Here is a 14079-nt window from a genome sequence, read left to right on the forward strand (position 1 = left end):
TTTATTTCTGTATTTAAGCTGTTCCACAGATTAACACCTGTCACTGAGATCATCGTTGTTTAACGTTGGTTCTTGCCTTTGTTTTCCTGAACATAAATGTTCCTCTTAGTTCATATTGGCTAACTATGCTTTGGAAGAGCTTCTGAATGCTGTCAGGAAGTGTTTTATTGTTGATTTTGAACATAAATTGCGCTGTTTTAAGGGTTCACTAAATCTCGGAATTTAAGTACATTTGAATTTATGAATAATCTATTAGTTGGTTCTCTATAACCTGCTTTGTTTATAACTCTAATGGCTCTTTTTTGTAAGATAAAAATTGGGTCTGTGATTGTTTTGTATGTATTTCCCCAGTTTTATTTACATAAAACACATTGGATGTGTGGAAGTTTGGGACACACCTTTACTCGTGACATTTTTTTTTTAAAATGTGGTGTTTTGTCCTGGTCTCTCTCCGTCTGAAGGTGCAGCTCTGACTGAGATGGCCATGCTGCTGCGCTGCCCCTGGATGCTTCTCTTGGTCGTGGCCCTCTGCTACGTAGCCGTGAACACTTCCTCCCTCAACCTGGAGGATCCCAACGTCTGCAGCCACTGGGAGAGGTCAGTCAAAGTCAAGCAGTTCTCTCTCTGAAGGCTGATTATTGAACATATGTCCATCAAAACAGTAGGTCAACATTTGAGAGAACCACGTCTTCACCTGCCAGAACATTAATGCTCAGTATCAGTCGTATACCAGCGTCCTCGACGTTGACCAGGGGGTCAGGTCTTGTGCAAGTTTCAACCTGAAGGAGTTATTAGACTGCAAAAACTCAAAATCTTACCAGGAATATTTGTCTTATTTCTATTTAAAATGTCTCATTTTTTGTCAAGAAATCTCATTAGACTTAAAACAAGAGTCATTACCAGAAAAATAACTTGATATTTGACAATTTTCACCTGTTTCAAGTAAATTTTCACTTCAAATAAGTAGAAAAATCTGCCAGTGGGACAAGATTTATCTTCTTATTACAAGCAAAAAAATCTTGTTCCACAGGCAGATTTTTCTACTTATTTTAAGTGAAAATCTACTTGAAACAGGTGAAAATTGTTGTTTTTTCCAGTGATGAGTCTTGTTTTAAGTGTAATGAGATTTTTTGACTAAAAAACATTGACATTTTAACTAGAAATAAGAGAAATATTCTTGTTAAGATTTTGAGTTTTTGCAGTGTACAGACTTATAGAAGATACACACAAGACACACACAAGTTTCCCCAGGTTTCGAAAGTAGATGACCGAGGTGCCGGGGAATAAGAGGCACAGGTAACAAGCAAAGGTATTTTATTTAAACCAAAATTTACGCAAAAACACTAAATGCTGGAAAAACATACGGATGAGAAAACTATCCAGGAGGACAGGATGGGTTAGCAAGATAACAAAATGATGATGGATGAGTAATAAAAAACCAAGAGGTGATGAAGGACTAAACACTGACCTGTTGCTTACTGACCCTAAATCACAGGGCAGTTTTTAAAACAATGATATCTGGAGATCACGACTGCTGACGCAGCAGATTTGTGAAACATGCTCATAGAGTAGCACAGAGCAATTTGGCTTGGCTCAGTCCTTCATCAGTCGGTCTTACCTGTAGTTGTGGAGTTTAACATTGTCCAAAGTGTACTCTTGTTCTATGTCCCTCTGTTGTAGTGCATTTTCAGTGCTGTTACAAATCAAATCAAAGCAAATCAATCTTTACTTGTATAGCGCTTTTCATACAAATTTAAATGCAACACAAAGCGCTTTACATGACTTAATAATGCCCCCCACACACACACACACACATACACACAGACAGAAGCAAACACACTACAGTTCAGATAAGTATATGTTACATTGCTGTATTAATGCCGTTTTAGGGCTGTTACAGTGTATTTACAGTGCTGTTTTAGGCAAGGCAAGTTTATTTATATATTACAATTCAACCGAAGGTAATTCAAAGTGCTTTACATCAACATTAAAAGCAGCAAGACACAATTAAACAGTAAATAACAAATACAATGAAATAAAATGATAAGAAAAGAGGTAAAACAAAAAAAGCTTTAAAAATTGTTAAAAATAAGGGCAGTAGAGTACAGCAGGTAAGTATTTAATTTCGGAGTACGCTTGAGTAAACAGTAATGTTTTTATCCTGATTTAAAGGAGCTGACAGTTGGAGCAGACCTCAGGTCTACAGGAAGTTTGTTCCACCGGTGAGGAGCAGAATAACTGAACGCTCGATTTCCTGGTGTAATATGGTCCAGTTTCCTGGTGTAATGTGGTCCAGTTTCCTGGTGTAATGTGGTCCAGTTTCCTGGTGTAATATGGTCCAGTTTCCTGGTGTAATGTGGTCCAGTTTCCTGATCTAATACGGTCCAGTTTCCTGGTGTAATATGGTCCAGTTTCCTGGTGTAATGTGGTCCAGTTTCCTGGTGTAATATGGTCCAGTTTCCTGGTGTAATATGGTCCAGTTTCCTGGTGTAATGTGGTCCAGTTTCCTGGTGTAATGTGGTCCAGTTTCCTGGTGTAATGTGGTCCAGTTTCCTGGTGTAATATGGTCCAGTTTCCTGGTGTAATATGGTCCAGTTTCCTGGTGTAATATGGTCCAGTTTCCTGGTGTAATGTGGTCCAGTTTCCTGGTGTAATGTGGTCCAGTTTCCTGGTGTAATATGGTCCAGTTTCCTGGTGTAATATGGTCCAGTTTCCTGGTGTAATATGGTCCAGTTTCCTGGTGTAATGTGGTCCAGTTTCCTGGTGTAATATGGTCCAGTTTCCTGGTGTAATGTGGTCCAGTTTCCTGGTGTAATATGCTCCAGTTTCCTGGTGTAATATGGTCCAGTTTCCTGGTGTAATATGGTCCAGTTTCCTGGTGTAATGTGGTCCAGTTTCCTGGTGTAATGTGGTCCAGTTTCCTGGTGTAATATGGTCCAGTTTCCTGGTGTAATATGGTCCAGTTTCCTGGTGTAATATGGTCCAGTTTCCTGGTGTAATGTGGTCCAGTTTCCTGGTGTAATGTGGTCCAGTTTCCTGGTGTAATATGGTCCAGTTTCCTGGTGTAATATGGTCCAGTTTCTTGGTGTAATATGGTCCAGTTTCCTGGTGTAATATGGTCCAGTTTCCTGGTGTAATATGGTCCAGTTTCCTGGTGTAATGTGGTCCAGTTCCCTGGTGTAATATGGTCCAGTTTCCTGGTGTAATGTGGTCCAGTTTCTTGGTGTAATATGGTCCAGTTTCCTGGTGTAATATGGTCCAGTTTCCTGGTGTAATGTGGTCCAGTTTCCTGGTGTAATATGGTCCAGTTTCCTGGTGTAACGTGGTCCAGTTTCCTGGTGTAATGTGGTCCAGTTTCCTGGTGGAATATGGTCCAGTTTCCTGGTGTAATATGGTCCAGTTTCCTGGTGTAATGTGGTCCAGTTTCCTGGTGTAATATGGTCCAGTTTCCTGGTGTAATGTGGTCCAGTTTCCTGGTGTAATATGGTCCAGTTTCCTGGTGTAATGTGGTCCAGTTTCCTGATCTAATACGGTCCAGTTTCCTGGTGTAATACGGTCCAGTTTCCTGGTGTAATGTGGTCCAGTTTCCTGGTGTAATATGTTCCAGTTTCCTGGTGTAATGTGGTCCAGTTTCCTGGTGTAATGTGGTCCAGTTTCCTGGTGTAATGTGGTCCAGTTTCCTGGTGTAATGTGGTCCAGTTTCCTGGTGTAATGTGGTCCAGTTTCCTGGTGTAATGTGGTCCAGTTTCCTGGTGTAATGTGGTCCAGTTTCCTGGTGTAATATGGTCCAGTTTCCTGGTGTAATATGGTCCAGTTTCCTGGTGTAATATGGTCCAGTTTCCCGGTGTAATATGGTCCAGTTTCCTGGTGTAATATGGTCCAGTTTCCTGGTGTAATGTGGTCCAGTTTCCTGGTGTAATGTGGTCCAGTTTCCTGGTGTAATATGGTCCAGTTTCCCTGTGTAATATGGTCCAGTTTCCTGGTGTAATATGGTCCAGTTTCCTGGTGTAATATGGTCCAGTTTCCTGGTGTAATATGGTCCAGTTTCCTGGTGTAATATGGTCCAGTTTCCTGGTGTAATATGGTCCAGTTTCCTGGTGTAATATGGTCCAGTTTCCTGGTGTAATGTGGTCCAGTTTCCTGGTGTAATATGGTCCAGTTTCCTGGTGTAATATGGTCCAGTTTCCTGGTGTAATATGGTCCAGTTTCCTGGTGTAATGTGGTCCAGTTTCCTGGTGTAATGTGGTCCAGTTTCCTGGTGTAATATGGTCCAGTGTCCTGGTGTAATATGGTCCAGTTTCCTGGTGTAATATGGTCCAGTTTCCTGGTGTAATGTGGTCCAGTTTCCTGGTGTAATGTGGTCCAGTTTCCTGGTGTAATGTGGTCCAGTTTCCTGGTGTAATGTGGTCCAGTTTCCTGGTGTAATGTGGTCCAGTTTCCTGGTGTAATGTGGTCCAGTTTCCTGGTGTAATATGGTCCAGTTTCCTGGTGTAATATGGTCCAGTTTCCTGGTGTAATATGGTCCAGTTTCCTGGTGTAATATGGTCCAGTTTCCTGGTGTAATGTGGTCCAGTTTCCTGGTGTAATATGGTCCAGTTTCCTGGTGTAATGTGGTCCAGTTTCCTGGTGTAATATGGTCCAGTTTCCTGGTGTAATATGGTCCAGTTTCCTGGTGTAATATGGTCCAGTTTCCTGGTGTAATATGGTCCAGTTTCCTGGTGTAATATGGTCCAGTTTCCTGGTGTAATATGGTCCAGTTTCCTGGTGTAATGTGGTCCAGTTTCCTGGTGTAATGTGGTCCAGTTTCCTGGTGTAATGTGGTCCAGTTTCCTGGTGTAATATGGTCCAGTTTCCTGGTGTAATGTGGTCCAGTTTCCTGGTGTAATGTGGTCCAGTTTCCTGGTGTAATATGGTCCAGTTTCCTGGTGTAATATGGTCCAGTTTCCTGGTGTAATGTGGTCCAGTTTCCTGGTGTAATATGGTCCAGTTTCCTGGTGTAATGTGGTCCAGTTTCCTGGTGTAATGTGTTCCAGTTTCCTGGTGTAATGTGGTCCAGTTTCCTGGTGTAATGTGGTCCAGTTTCCTGGTGTAATGTGGTCCAGTTTCCTGGTGTAATGTGGTCCAGTTTCCTGGTGTAATGTGGTCCAGTTTCCTGGTGTAATATGGTCCAGTTTCCTGGTGTAATATGGTCCAGTTTCCTGGTGTAATATGGTCCAGTTTCCTGGTGTAATATGGTCCAGTTTCCCGGTGTAATATGGTCCAGTTTCCCGGTGTAATATGGTCCAGTTTCCCTGTGTAATATGGTCCAGTTTCCTGGTGTAATATGGTCCAGTTTCCTGGTGTAATATGGTCCAGTTTCCTGGTGTAATATGGTCCAGTTTCCTGGTGTAATATGGTCCAGTTTCCTGGTGTAATGTGGTCCAGTTTCCTGGTGTAATATGGTCCAGTTTCCTGGTGTAATATGGTCCAGTTTCCTGGTGTAATATGGTCCAGTTTCCTGGTGTAATATGGTCCAGTTTCCTGGTGTAATATGGTCCAGTTTCCTGGTGTAATATGTTCCAGTTTCCTGGTGTAATATGGTCCAGTTTCCTGGTGTAATGTGGTCCAGTTTCCTGGTGTAATGTGGTCCAGTTTCCTGGTGTAATATGGTCCAGTTTCCTGGTGTAATATGGTCCAGTTTCCTGGTGTAATATGGTCCAGTTTCCTGGTGTAATATGGTCCAGTTTCCTGGTGTAATATGGTCCAGTTTCCTGGTGTAATATGGTCCAGTTTCCTGGTGTAATATGGTCCAGTTTCCTGGTGTAATGTGGTCCAGTTTCCTGGTGTAATATGGTCCAGTTTCCTGGTGTAATGTGGTCCAGTTTCCTGGTGTAATATGGTCCAGTTTCCTGGTGTAATGTGGTCCAGTTTCCTGGTGTAATGTGGTCCAGTTTCCTGGTGTAATGTGGTCCAGTTTCCTGGTGTAATGTGGTCCAGTTTCCTGGTGTAATGTGGTCCAGTTTCCTGGTGTAATATGGTCCAGTTTCCTGGTGTACTGTGGTCCAGTTTCCTGGTGTAATATGGCCCAGTTTCCTGGTGTAATGTGGTCCAGTTTCCTGGTGTAATGTGGTCCAGTTTCCTGGTGTAATATGGTCCAGTTTCCTGGTGTAATGTGGTCCAGTTTCCTGGTGTAATGTGGTCCAGTTTCCTGGTGTAATATGGTCCAGTTTCCTGGTGTACTGTGGTCCAGTTTCCTGGTGTAATATGGTCCAGTTTCCTGGTGTAATATGGTCCAGTTTCCTGGTGTAATGTGGTCCAGTTTCCTGGTGTAATATGGTCCAGTTTCCTGGTGTACTGTGGTCCAGTTTCCTGGTGTAATATGGTCCAGTTTCCTGGTGTAATGTGGTCCAGTTTCCTGGTGTAATGTGGTCCAGTTTCCTGGTGTAATATGGTCCAGTTTCCTGGTGTAATATGGTCCAGTTTCCTGGTGTAATGTGGTCCAGTTTCCTGGTGTAATGTGGTCCAGTTTCCTGGTGTAATATGGTCCAGTTTCCTGGTGTAATATGGTCCAGTTTCCTGGTGTAATATGGTCCAGTTTCCTGGTGTAATGTGGTCCAGTTTCCTGGTGTAATGTGGTCCAGTTAAGGCCTGTAAAGATGCCATTGCAATAATCCAACCTACTGAAAATGAATGCATGAATAGGTTTTACCATGTCTTGTTTAGATAGTTTTAGTTTTAGTGCAGTTTAGTGCATTTATAATGCTGTTTTAGTGCATTTATAGTGCTGTTACAGTGCATTTATAGTGCTGTTTTAGTGCTGTTAGAGTGCATTTACAGTGCTGTTATAGTGCATTTACAGTGCTGTTTTAGTGCATTCATAGTGCTGTTTTAGTGCATTTACACTGGTGTTTGAGTGCAATTTTATTGCATTTACAGTGCTATTTTAGTGCAGTTTTAGTGCATTTACAATGCAGTTTTAGAGCAGTTTTAGTGCATTCACAGTGCAGTTTTAGTGCATTTATAGTGGTATTCCTGTATAGTGCAGTTATAGTTCGGTTTTAGTGCATTTACAGTGCAGTTTTAGTGCATTTATAGTGGTATTATAGTGCTGTTTTAGTCCTGTTTTCTTGTATTTCAAGTGCTGTTTCTGTGCATTTATAATGCTGTTTTAGTGCAGTTATAGTGCGGTTTTAGGGCATTTATAGTGCTGTTACGGTGCAGTTTTAGTGCATTTAAAGTGGTATTCCTGTATAGTGCAGTTATAGTCCGGTTTTAGTGCATTTACAGTGCTGTTTTAGTGCATTTATAATGCTATTATAGTGCATTTACAGTGCTGTTTTAGTGCATTTATAATGCTATTATAGTGCATTTACAGTGCTGTTTTAGTGCATTTATAGTGCTGTTTTAGTGCATTTATAGTCAGGGCTGCACATAATTATTTTGGTCTGGTGCTCAGAGGAGCCCCTGGATATGTGACTTGGGCCTCCAAGAACGCGGTGACCCGTCTCGCCTGATCGATAAAAGAGGGATGCAGGAATAAGTTATAGGCAAAACGATATTTATTCACTTATAAAGATGAATGGCTCAATATGGTCCTTTACAAAGTTAATTTATTTCAATAATTCAACTAGAATATGGTGTAAAAGTTAATTTATTTCAATAATTCAACTAGAATATGGTGTAAAAGTTAATTTATTTCAATAATTCAACTAGAATATGGTGTAAAAGTTAATCTATTTCAATAATTCAACTTAAAAGGTGAAACTAATATATTACCTAGTCTTATTACATGCAAAGCAAGATATGTTAAACCTTTATTTGTTATAATTTTGATGATGTAATTGTTTATTGATTTCATACTGAGGATTTTGACGGCGCATGCGCTCTGGCGGCCCACTTATGTGCAGCCCTGTTTATAGTGCTGTTTTAGTACATTTGTATTGCTGTTTTAGTGCAATTATAGTGCTGTTTTAGTGCAGTTATAGTGCTGTATTAGTGCAGTTATAGTGCATTTACAGTGCTGTTACAGGGCTGTTTTAGTGCATTCATAGTGCAGTTATAGTGCTGTTTTAGTGCATTTATAGTGGTATTACAGTGCTGTTACAGTGCAGTTATAGTGCGATTATAGTGCTGTCACTGTGCTGTTTTAGTGCATTTATAGTGCTGTTTTAGTGCATTTATAGTGCTGTTTTAGTGCATTTATAGTCAGGGCTGCACATAAGTGGGCCGCCAGAGCGCATGCGCCGTCAAAATCCTCAGTGCGCTGCCAAGCTTGTGCAGCGAAGCGCTTTTGCGTACCACCAGCTGGGGCTCATATTACTGGTTGTGGCCAGACCAGAATACTAATATTAAAACATCTATTGGGAGAGCTTTTCCCCAGAACTGCCACTCAAAGTTGGTACTGGGCTGGCCAATCACAGCGCGTCCGTTGCTGCGGTGGGTTGGGGAGGAAGAGAGGTAAGGATCAGCTTTACTGAACAAACCCTGACACGTCTCGTCAAAATGTCCAAGAAGCAAGCGCCATTAAGTAATTACTTTTGCGTTCCACCACCACCAACTACAAAGAGACGCCAAACTGAACCACTACCCGTGGATAGAAACAGAAAATGTGTGTTTGCCGAGAAGTGGCTGCATGATGTTACGCGGCGACGCGCACCGTACGTTCGCGCTCCCGCGTATCCTACCCCGTAAGCTCTGCGTTGGTGCAACGCGGAACCATAAATCAGCAAGCGTCCGTCACTGCGTGCAGCAGTTACCTGCACCAGCAAGACGCTGCTCTGATTATGGCTCAAAGTTTATGAAAACCCCAAATAAATAAAAAATTAGAGAATATTTTATGAAATCAATAAACAATTACATCATCAAAATTATAACAAATAAAGGTTTAACATATCTTGCTTTGCATGTAATAAGACTAGGTAATATATTAGTTTCACCTTTTAAGTTGAATTATTGAAATAGATTAACTTTTACACCATATTCTAGTTGAATTATTGAAATAAATTAACTTTTACACCATATTCTAGTTGAATTATTGAAATAAATTAACTTTTACACCATATTCTAGTTGAATTATTGAAATAAATTAACTTTGTAAAGGACCATATTGAGCCATTCATCTTTATAAGTGAATAAATATCGTTTTGCCTATAACTTATTCCTGCATCCCTCTTTTATCGATCAGGCGAGACGGGTCACCGCGTTCTTGGAGGCCCAAGTCACATATCCAGGGGCTCCTCTGAGCACCAGACCAAAATAATTATGTGCAGCCCTGTTTATAGTGCTGTTTTAGTGTATTTATAGTGCTGTTTTAGTGCATTTATAGTGCTGTTTTAATGCATTTATAGTGCTGTTTTAGTACATTTATAGTGCTGTATTAGTGCAGTTATAGTGCATTTACAGTGCTGTTACAGTGCTGTTTTAGTGCATTTATTGTGCTGTTTTAGTGCATTTACAGTGCTGTTACAGTACCACTCATAGTATTAATACAGATGTTTCTTTTGCATTGCTTTAAGATGAATGAATGATAGTTGTACTATTAAATACTTCTTTTAATTTGCTGTATTTAAAATGTTGCTTGGATATGTGAAAGGATGTATTTCCTCTGTAGTTCAACTGAAGGTCAGTTTAAGATGGAATAAAACAGCGAGTTTATTTTGACTTTTATTTTTTTACAAAGAGTTTGAACCCAAGTTCAGTATATATAGCGCTAGTAGGTAACTGTAAGAATAAAAAACCATAAATGCTATCTCAAACAGAGGATGTCCCCAGATTGTAATGATAATTTTAATGCAAATTTACTATCCATGAAAACTTGAGTGCATAAAGGAGAAAGGGGGACGCCTGAGCTGGACACCCATGATTTCAGACCCCTCAGGCAGCACTGCATCAAGAACCATCATTCATCAACATATGGACAAGAATAAATGTGGGAAACCTTTTTCAAGCACTACAATACAGAGCTACATTCACAAATGATGCATAAAACTTTACTGTAGAATAAAAGCCTTATGCCAACCTTGTCCTGAGGCTGCATCAATATTTCTGGGCTCTGAGGCATCTGGGGCGGACCGTAACGCAGCGACAACATGCTGACAGGAATCAGTATTCCAGATCTTTTTAGGGAAGAAATGGATGTCTTATGCTCTGGACAAAAGCCCAGTTCCATTTCTGTGAAGCATTAATCGAAATGGTGGATATGATGAAAGATGATGCCCTGCTCTAGCAGGCCGCTGCTACTTTTTGCTGCAAGGCAATTTTTGTTGTGTTAAGCAGGAAGCTGGAGTCAGATCGACACTGCCAACAGTCCAAAGACCGCTGACCTATACACCGCCACTGCAGCAGCTCATTTTTAGCTTAGACTAACGAGTAGTAAGTTACACTGTAAGTACCAACATCTCCATGTTGAAAGGCTGTGATTAATTTTTTTTTGTGTCTTATTTTGGGAACAAAAGGATCCTGGAACTCCATCACATGAGATGTAAAGGAAGAAGGGTGGAGGGAAGTTTCCCAGGGAGAAAACGTTTTACTGACTAATGCCAGTGAACAGCTGCAAACACACTCACAGGCCCGTTCAGAGCTGTTGCCGTCCAAAAACCCTGAGCCCACACAGATTCAGAGACAAGAAAGGAGACCACGGACGTGGAGATCAGCTGTGTCGTTGTAGGGAAAAATCGATTTTCATTCACCATAATTAAATCAATTTGGAAGTCTTTCAGAAACTGATAAAGAAAATCTTCAGAAGATAAATTCCTTTAAAAAAAAGCATCAGTTAAAACATGAAGTTGTATTTATTTACAAGGGACGTACACTTCTGGAAGAGTTCTTCGGCAGTCACTGGTTTTAAATTACTTTAGATTATATGTTGCCCTTTAAAAGCTGTTCAGACGGTCAGATGGTTGTAGGTGGTGCACAAGTGCACGGTAAGGATGTGTCAGCAGCATCCGACTCAGCTAAATGTGGAGCGGCACGTTGTTGTTGGGAAGCCTCAGAGGTTTGACGTGAGGGCTGCAATCAGCGCTGCACAGTGACTCACCGAGTGAAGCCGAGGGATGTTGTAGTTGGAGGTTTGAAGTTTCCACAGAGAAAACAGTGACAGGAAACTTCAGAAAACACGCAGGAAAACTGCTTCTGTTTGGTTTCATATTGATGAACTGCCTGGAACCTTGTCAGGATACGGAGCACTGCCAGGGGGACGCCTCAGGGGTTTCTCAGTTGTACATGTCATCCCCGGACTTTTAAGGCCTTGCTTTGTGATGTAGGCGTTAGAGAGGACCGGTTCCCTTTTCATGACTTCCCGTTTGGACAACCAGGACTGCTTCGTAAACCCCCATCCACAACAGTTCAGGGCATTTACTGCATTGTAATGTTCAATGTGGTGATACGGTTCAGCTGTCACTTTATCAGAGAAAGCTACATCTCTTTAAATGAGAACTATTATGGCATCTAATACCTATTTTAAACAGGCCTTGAATGTCTTAAAAACAAGCTTTTGATTGTTCTTGCTAAATAAATTAGAAATTCAGCCTCTAAACCAGGGGTAGACAATTCCGGTCCTCGAGGGCCGGTGTCCTGCATGTCTTAGATGTTACCCTGCTTCAGCACACCGTGATAAAAGTACCTGTGTCATTAACAGAATTGTGCAGCCCTGGATGACAAGCTGATGACGATGATTAATTAGAATCAGGTGTGTTAAAGCAGGGAAACATCTAAAACATGCAGGACACCGGCCCTCGAGGACCGGAATTGCCTACCCCTGCTCTAAACCATGTCTTTATCTTCCCAGTCTCTAACCTCATTATCTATGCGGGATTCTGGGTGGGCGGGGCTATGATAATGAGGCTCTGTGCTGATTGGCTGCCTGAATGACGCAATACACCGCTACCAAAAAATGGCGGAAGCTCCGGCTGGTGGAGTTAAACCGTGTCCTAACTGCATGTGATGTGATCCGAGCGTCAGCGACAAAATCAATTCCATTGCTTTATTTTCTATTGGACTGTCCTAACTGGATGCAGCGACGCAGCGTTTTGATCTGAACATTTGTCGGACGTCCTGCTTCTATTTTCTTCCTGTCGCTCGCGTTGAAAGCCGGTTGAAAGCGCTGTAGGAAACGGTCATGGATGAGGAACGGCTGATCCAGTTAGTTGAAATGAGAAGTTATCTCTATGATTCCTCCTCATTTCACTACAAAAACCTCAATAAAGTGGCAGCTGCTGGAGGGAGATGGACAGAGAGACGATGTCACGCAGTGCTACGATAGTCGGACGCTCATGCAGTTACACGGTTTTATAGTTGTGGCCGTGGTTTGCATTTTGGTTACGTAGATCCACATCACACTGGACGGCTCATCCGGGCGGCTGTACAGACACTGCAGAATCTGGTTGTTTCCTCCTTCTCTGAGTTGGCAGGCTGAGGGGAGACCACTTTATATATGTTAAAGACAGAGAACACCTGTTTTTCACAATAGGTCCCCTTTAATGATCCTCTCAAACTTCAGTCAGGCTTTTTAAAATCAGCCTTGAATTTCATCCAAGATGTCTTCAAGTCCAGAGGCGCTGGTGCCGGCAGCGTGGAGCCTCCTCTGTCCATCTTGAAATTTGGTCCTTGAATTTCAAGCCTTTCATGTAAATTTAACTGTGAGGAAATCACAGTTAAAATCACCTGTTCATATAACCTGCTTCACAATAAGATTCCTTTTTTTCTTTTACTGCCCTTTTAGAGGAAAATACACCCTTTAAAAAAAAATGTTGTAGGCCTGAAGCCAAATGTGACTTTATATTAGAAAAATAACAAAGTTGTTAGTGTTGGACATGAGGTCCAGTTCTGTCCAGACAGGTGGATCTGGTAGCAGGTCTAATGACTTCAGCTCTATGTTTGACGCTTGTTAGCCTGTGAAATCTTTTCCGTCCATTCTAGCCGCTCATTTCTGCTCGTTCCTGCTCGTTTCTGTCTTATTTGTGAAATATCTGAGAACCAACACTGGTCTCAGGAAAGTCCTGAACTGTGTCCTACGTGAGCACTGGTCTCTCTGGACTTGGACTGTGTTTCTGAGTTAAACCAGTTGTTGCACTAAAGCCTGAGAATCTGTTTAACAAGTTGTGTTTGACCCCTTCATGCCTGATATTTAATAAATACCACCACCAATCAAAACAATGAAAAAATAGATCTAATACCATTTTTACAACAAAAAAGATCAAATAAATAGGAAAATAAAATAAATGCACCTACATTATTCATATAGGTATTCATATAGGTACCAAAACATTATAAAGAAAACTGTAGACAGTCAATATATTTTAAAGGTAAACTTAAATATATTAAATTATAATATATATATATATATATATATATATATATATATATATATATATATATATATATATATATATATATATATATATATATATATATATATATATATATATAAAGTACGACTGACGTACAACACAAAATGTTGTAGGCCTGAAGCCAAATGTGCTTTTATATTAGAAAAACAACAAAGTTGACAAGAAAACAACAACATACTGTTCCTCTGGGGTTGGTGTTTAATCTATACTTCACTGGAGTAATTATTTATTACTTTTTACTTTTATTCCTTACATTTTCACGCAATTATCTGTACTTTTTACTCCTTACATTTTAAAAACAGCCTCGTTACTCTATTTCATTTCGGCCTTTAATAAAAACTATCCAGTTAAATTGCTCCATCCGGATAGAGTGAATTTGGTTGTGGTTGTTTCAGATGTTCTTGTCCAGTTTTGTTCTTACATCCGTTCCCTCAGATTCCTGCAACTAAACTTGGATGTACATTCCAATAAAGGTTAGGATAAATGATAACATGAACATGAAGTTTGACTTTTTGCACCATTACAATACTTATAGGTAACTAGTCATCATATCTGCTGCTCTCTGAAACACATGTTAATGCTCAATAGTACACATATATGCTTCTTTAATATATTTGCATTATACTAAGATACATTCATTTTCAATGGCTTTTGTCCTTAATGGCTTTTTCCCCCTTACATTACTTTTACTTTTATACTTTAAGTAGTTTTGAAACCAGTACTTTTTTACTTTTACTTGAGTAAAAAACTTGAG

General features: G+C 40.6%; 1 protein-coding gene across 3 annotated transcripts in view; it reads left to right on the forward strand.

The window, feature by feature from the left end:
• megf10 (multiple EGF-like-domains 10) overlaps nt 1-14079 on the forward strand; it is a 110122-nt gene that overhangs the window by 15706 nt on the left and 80337 nt on the right. For all 3 annotated transcript variants that reach the window (XM_061734550.1, XM_061734552.1, XM_061734551.1), the window contains exon 2: nt 462-597. In XM_061734550.1, the coding sequence (XP_061590534.1) occupies nt 479-597 (119 nt within the window). In that variant the 5' untranslated portion in view covers nt 462-478. The remainder of the gene's footprint in view (nt 1-461; nt 598-14079) is intronic.

Source organism: Cololabis saira, chromosome 11, assembly GCF_033807715.1.
Source record: "Cololabis saira isolate AMF1-May2022 chromosome 11, fColSai1.1, whole genome shotgun sequence".
Classification (NCBI taxonomy): Eukaryota; Metazoa; Chordata; class Actinopteri; order Beloniformes; family Belonidae; genus Cololabis; species Cololabis saira.